The 6,531-nt window shown below is 50.0% G+C and overlaps 2 protein-coding genes across 2 annotated transcripts; both read right to left on the bottom strand.

Moving 5' to 3' along the window:
* Nucleotides 1–623: 623 nt before the first annotated feature.
* Nucleotides 624–2,261, bottom strand: BBK36DRAFT_1200780 (peptidase M18-like protein; the record flags this gene model as incomplete). The annotated part of the gene is made up of 3 exons (XM_024897145.1): nt 624–1,777; nt 1,836–2,108; nt 2,204–2,261. 3 exons carry the CDS (start codon nt 2,259–2,261, stop codon nt 624–626), a joined length of 1,485 nt encoding a protein of 494 aa, XP_024749654.1.
* Nucleotides 2,262–2,846: 585 nt separating this feature from the next.
* On the bottom strand, nt 2,847–3,822 carry BBK36DRAFT_1159372 (RTA1-domain-containing protein; the record flags this gene model as incomplete). The annotated part of the gene is made up of 2 exons (XM_024894193.1): nt 2,847–3,451; nt 3,522–3,822. 2 exons carry the CDS (start codon nt 3,820–3,822, stop codon nt 2,847–2,849), a joined length of 906 nt encoding a protein of 301 aa, XP_024749653.1.
* Nucleotides 3,823–6,531: the final 2,709 nt, after the last annotated feature.

Genomic DNA, 6,531 nt, shown 5'->3' with positions numbered 1-6,531 from the left:
CCTAAAGTGGCTTAGTGAGGGTCTATGCACAAGGACCCACAGAAACCTCTTTTAACTTTAAAAATCTATAATTAATTTTAGAAAAATACTATAAAAAAGAAAAAGTGTTTTTTAAAAAGGTTATTAAATAGAATTATATATTTTATTAAAATATTTAATTTTTACCTAGTTAAGGCTTAGAAAATCTAGCCTAAAGTTAAAAGCTAGTTTCTCACTTAGTATATAGTTATATAAGCATGCATTTAGTATATATTAATAGTTTATAAAATGCTTTATAAGAATATATAAAAAGTTACTTTAAAATATATAAGGAATATATAAAGAACTAAACCTAAACTTAGCCTAGGTTTTTAATACTATTATATAGCTTATAAAAATAAATAAAAATATTTTTAAAAATTATATAGTATTTTAAGCTAATAAATAACTTATAGATATTTTTTTTATATTTTTATTAGTTTTATTATGTATAGAAAACGTCTTATAAAACTATAGTATATAAGAGAAAGAAGTAAGGTACTTAGACTACAGCCCCCCTAGCAATTTTATACAGCCCCCGCAGCAATACTCATTTCTTAAAGCTTTCTAAAACCAGACTTAGATAGTAAAACAGTAAGCCTCTGCTAGTCTACTATAATTCTAGGCTCAATCTCGCCATAGATCCTAAAAAACTCTGCAAAGAGCTTAATAGCATTACCGACATCTCCCGTTCCTCCACACTCGCGAATCGAATGCATAGAAAGCTGCGGATTTCCCACATCAATCGTTCTCATTCCCAGCCTAGCCGCCAAGCCCGGTCCTATAGTTGATCCGCACAAACTATCGTTGCGAACTGTGAACTGCTGAAGGGGAGCGCCGGCCTTCCGGGCGCATTCTTGTAGCAGGACAATGCCGGGAGAGTTGGTGGCATAGCGTTGGTTTGCGTTGACCTTGATGACCGTTCCGCCGTTGATGGCCGGTTGATGGTTGGGCTCGTATTTTCCAATGTAGTTGGGATGGACAGCATGAGCCATGTCCGCAGAGATGAGGAAGGAGCGCGACAGCGTCTGCTCAAAGGCCGTGGCATTGTCGGCCTCGTGGTGGACGTGCTCGTAGCTCCCGTCACTGGCGGCGTCGGTCGACAAAGAGAGAGAAGAGAGGCGGCGAACGACTGATGGGAGAAGGTTTGAGTGAGCACCCTGAGCCGACTGCGAGCCGATTTCCTCGTGGTCGAAGCAGACGGTCATGCGGATGGTCGAGTCATCGTCGAGGGCGTCAGAGGCGCTGACGGAGGAGATGAGGCCCTCCACGGAGCAGTACGTCATGCCCAGGTTGTCTAGGCGCGGCGAGAAGATGAACTCATCGTTGATGCCGCCGATGACGGACTTTTGCGTGTCGTACAGGACCAGCTCGAAGTCGACGATGGAGGCGACGTCGACACCGGCCTCATTGGCAACCACGTCGAGGACGGCTGGGTGGTGGCGCACCGTCATTTCTTTGAGGGGCTTGAAATCCTCGTCTTTGCCGTCGTGCGTGGTCTCATCCTGGGTCTCTTCGGCGGGTTTGCTCTTGTTCAGCTCGGCGGCGGCGAGGCCCGCAATGGGGAGTGTTTCAATCTCGGTATTGGGATCAAAGTTGGATTGGCGGTGCAGGTGGATGGCGAGCGTCGGGATGCGCAGGATGGGCTTCTCAACCTTGACCAACTTCTGGACGATGTTGTCACCCTCACGCACTAGCAGGCGACCAGCGAGACTCAAGTCGCGGTCGAACCAAGAGTGCCAGATACCTCCGCCATACACTGACGTTGGGTTAGTAAAGGAAGAAAGGAAGAAAAGGGATTTTGGGGGCGGTAATACTCTCGACGCCGACTTGCAGGTATCCGACATTGGTCTTCTTGGACACGGGCTTGACCCTCAAGCAGGGCGAGTCCGTGTGGGCACCGACAATGGCGACGGGGTTGCCAGGGCGCCACTTGCGGCCGATGGCAAAGGCGACGATGGACGAGCCGTTGCGGGTGAGGTAGTATTTGCCGCCGGGCCGGAGGGTTGATGCCCAAGAGTCGCGCTCCTTGATCAGGGTGAAACCGGCCTTTTCGAAGAGGCTCGCGGCGGATTTGACGGCGTGGTAGGCTGGGAAAGAATGACATGTTAGTATTGTAGACGGCAAAGCTGAACAGATTCTTGGGGCCGAGATCTTGGAAGCATTGGGTGGAGATGCAGCGTACGGGTGGGAGAAGCATTGACAAAGTCGACAAAGTCGAGGGCAGCTTGCGGGGGCGCCATGACGAGGGCGGTGGTTGAAAACGGCGATGATGCGGTGCGGATTCTCAGTCTGCTGGATGATGCCAAAGACTGGATTGCGGTCCTTGACTGTCTCGCTGCTCGATGGGGGATCATGCAGGAAGTGGTATGAAAGAAGAGGAAGAGAAGGGAAGAAAGATTGAGAGTGCGGAGAAGCTGCTCTGTTCTGTTCTGGTTGAGTAATGGAGGGGTCTGGAGGGGCTGGAGCAGCAAATTGGAAGGTGCGTCTCGACGTCAAAAGTTCCAATTCCGGGGTTCGGCACATGAAGCGAAAAGGTGGGGCCGATGGGACGGGGTTGACGATGCTGATGTTGATGAAGTACAGTAGCACAACAAATGAAAGGGAGATTCAAGAGGGAAGAATTAGACAAGAAATCTATGTATATAGCTCTGTATAATAAAAAGAAAAGGAAAAAAAAAAAGCGGATATATAAAAGACAAATCAGTGCCCCCTTTCCAGCATGCCCGTCTATCGAAATCCCATAACCATAACAAGAAACACCGTGGATATTCCATCTACATGTAGTCATTGACCAATTCCAACTCCGTCGTCACCACTCCAACCAGCTAAACGCGCCGCTCAAGAGGATTAATTTCCAGATAGTCGCTCTCCGTCTCCAGCTTCCGTCCCTCCACGGCTTCTCGCTTCAGTCCCAGACCCGGCTGCCCAAAACAAAGCGCAACGGCCGCCAGAAAGACAAAAACACCCTCCAGCACAATAAACGTAGCCTGGTCCTTGATCAGGCTTCCATCGTACCCGTCCTTGAGCTCAGCCACGCGGTAAGCACAGCGGGCCAAGATGAGCAGCGTCGCCGTCGTCAAGCCGGAGAAGAAGGCAGTGAGGCGCCACCCCCAGTTGGAGGCGCGGCCGGAGCGAATGTAGCGGAACATGTAGTCTCCAAAAGCGACGATGAAGGCGACCAGGACGATGACTTGGAGGCTGAGGCCTGCCTGGGAGATGTCGACGCCGGCTTGGTCGGAGCCGGTGTCGTTGGCGGACATTGCGCCTCCTGCGGCCTGGAGGACGAGGCAGACGATGTCGAAGGGGATGAAGATCCAGTAGAACAGCTGGGGCTTGAAGCGGGAGAGGTTCGGGTCGAGGAACATGATGGACTGCGATAGCGTCACGTAGATGGAGGCCGTGTAGAAGACGGGAGCAATCGTAAGAGTGACTGGATGAAACGAATGCCCGTTAGCCTTGAGAAGGGGTACAGCGAGGATAGAATGAGTATCGTGTCTTACCAATCTGGATGATGAAGCCGTTAAAAGAGAACGGATTGTCCCACATTATAATCCTGCCGACGTATCCAATGATCTCGGTAATGCAGCCGATGATGACTGGGATAGTGAAGCCCCAAGTCCTCCACCGTACGCCGAGATACATGTGGACGATGCCGGCGATGCCAAACAGGACGGCAAAGGTGACGTTTGCGGCGAGAGAGGGACGGTATCCGAGGATGCTCCATTCCACAGGGCAGTTGTGGAGGTTGCACGTGGTATCGGAACCAAAAGTGATGGTGCCAGGGGGCGGGTCTTGAGACATGGCGATGGTGTTGGCTGTTGGTTCCTGGCTTGTGTTTGTGTACAGGAAGGATGGGAGAGGTGGTTGGCTTGGCTGTTTTGCTGCTCGTGAACCCGAGATTATATATGTCGACAAAGAATCCTTGTGCCAAATCGTTCGTCTTGTCCTGGTCTCTCAACTTGTCAACTCCCAGGGGGGCGAGGCTCTCTTTATCATAATTCGAACAAAGCCCAAACATCTCAACCATATCCATGCCCAGTGGATAGCCCTTTATCGCTCCCCCAGCCGCACTCGCTCTCGTTCCAGCACACGGCCGAACAACTGCCAAAGATGAACAGCCGCAGCCTATGCAACGTCATCCCTGAGAGCCAGACAAGCTTAATTCAAAAGCTAGAGCTGGAAAGACAACAAAAAGCGCCTGGGCATCCATGCTCAAGTGGCGCCGCTAGTCCTCGGCATCTTGTCGTTTTCTTTAGGAGAACACCTTGACACGCATGCCGTAGCGACCGGCTTCGTCTGTTTCGTGGCTTAGCTTTGGCCTGCTTGGGACTAAGCAGATAGCAGGTACGTGGATACGGGGACTTCCCAGCAGTAGCAATAGCGATTATGGAGATGCCATGTGCTATGCCTAGCATGAAGCAAGGGGGACGAAGGATTCGAGACGGCTTCGAAAACGTGGTGCTCGGTCTCGCCATAGGAGGACCTCGATGGGGCTATGGCCCGGTGGCTGAACTTGCACTTCTTCCCTCCTTCCATCGAGCCTCTTCAGCCTGGTGAATCATCAGCCATCTTGCTATTTAGCAAGAAAGTTTTGTCACTTGTGTAGAGAACAGACTCATCGCTTCTCAACAATTGCAAAGGCGCGCTTTTCATCTTCTCGTCTCAAACTCAAAGAATTGAAGTCAAAGGAAGAAAAGTGACAGGGCATAAAGAGGATCCGACAGTGACGCGGTCGCTTCCGTCAGCAACAGCCAAAGCGGAGCCCGTCAGCACGAAGCCTCGCGGCATTGCGTTTCGTCTCGTGCTGTTCGGGTACCGGATACATGCGTGAGCCTGAAGGAGGATGTTTAGCGAGTGCGAAGGAATACTATAAGTCAGCGCGATGAAATAAAGCCTCGATCCTTTCGAGATGCATTGTCCAGCCTCACTTTCCTGGTGACGCCGATAGGCTGGATGGGAAGGCCGGTGGGGACGGGATTGACGTGGACAGACACTGAGCCACTGCAGTTTTCACTTTGCGGCGCACGACTAGAGGGAGCGTATGTCTTGTTTGATAAGATGGAAGTGCCTTGGCGAGCAGTCGTATTGTCGTATTACGATTATCATCTCTGGTCTTTTTGGAGTCTTGGAGATGTTTGCTGACCAAGCAAGCTGAACAGCCGACTGTAAGATCGACAAGGTGAAGGGCTGATGGACTCTTCCGGTTTCCTGCAGAGAGCGTGATTCGGTGACTGCCCGAAAGACTTTCATCCTGAACATGAAGGAATAATAAGCAACAGCATGCATGAGATTCAGGCGACTGTGGAGCACAACAACATGCAACTCGAATGGAGGACCAAAAACGTCCAAGACAGATCAGAAGCGAGCGAATTCATGTACGTAGCAGCCCAGTTTAGCTATCAAGCATTTTCAACGTATAGCAATTGGAGGAGAACATAGCAATCATAGCAGTAATAGAGATAGAGCAGTGGTGTCACCAAGATATCGAACGGCTACCTAAGTTGAGGTGCTCGATACCCGCTCAAATACAATATTGCCGGCGTATCAAGGGAAAGGCAAACAGTCGGTTTCCTGCCGTACAATTTTGGACGAGTAGCGCGGACGTTTTGGCTATAGTTGTACTCGGACGAGGACGAGGAGAAGACTGCCTCATGTGCGATTGAAGGAATGATGCTAAATCTTCCAGAGTTTGTCTAAATTTAGATTGAAAGTAAGGACTGGGTGTCAGAGGTCGTGTAAGAGGTCCTCGAGTGTGCTCTGTTAGTAAGTTTCGTCGGTTCATAGGACTTGGTACTCGACCTTAGATGAGGGGAGAGTTTGGCTCTTGCTATCTGCTCCAGGAAGTCGCCATGACTTATTCAATCAAAGCTCTCGCCATTCCTCATACTGCCCTTACAAAATTCACTCAACCAATGACTGGCGTTCTTTGCCTAGGTACGCAATCTTGGCCAAAGGATCAATACAAAGACCGATAGCCCTCCCATCTCCGCATTCTCGCCACAAAAGAGTTCGCCGGCACATCTACCCGCGAAAGACCACACAGGTCATCTAAACGGTATACCAGCTTCCTTCATCCACCAAATAGCTAATACTGTTGTCTGGTCCTTCTTCTCACCCTTAGACGAGAGGAGTGGCTGGCTACTCAGCACCATGAACCAGCTGTTGCAAGAACCCTTATTGAAGAGAATAGATCGAATGTATAACCAGAATTTTGAAGCAAGCAATACTGGGTATGTAGCAATAGCAGCCCAGAATAGCATCTGTTTCCCCTTTTCAGCAAGCACTACATATTTTACCTTATATAAAGAAGGGAGCTACAGCTTATATACCAGGGGCATCTAAACACATGCCCGCTCCACACTACCATCCTTTCAATCCTATCCCAGCCCATCATTAACATCAACCACATCCTCACTCCTCGTTCACAGCCCTCATGACCGCTCAACTGTCCTAGAAACCAAAACCCCAAGCATCCCATCAGCCGGAGCCGGTGCTATTGTCGACGAGGTC

Source organism: Trichoderma citrinoviride (assembly GCF_003025115.1).
Source record: "Trichoderma citrinoviride strain TUCIM 6016 unplaced genomic scaffold BBK36scaffold_7, whole genome shotgun sequence".
Taxonomy (NCBI): domain Eukaryota; kingdom Fungi; phylum Ascomycota; class Sordariomycetes; order Hypocreales; family Hypocreaceae; genus Trichoderma; species Trichoderma citrinoviride.
This window is presented reverse-complemented; position numbering and strand designations above follow the sequence as displayed.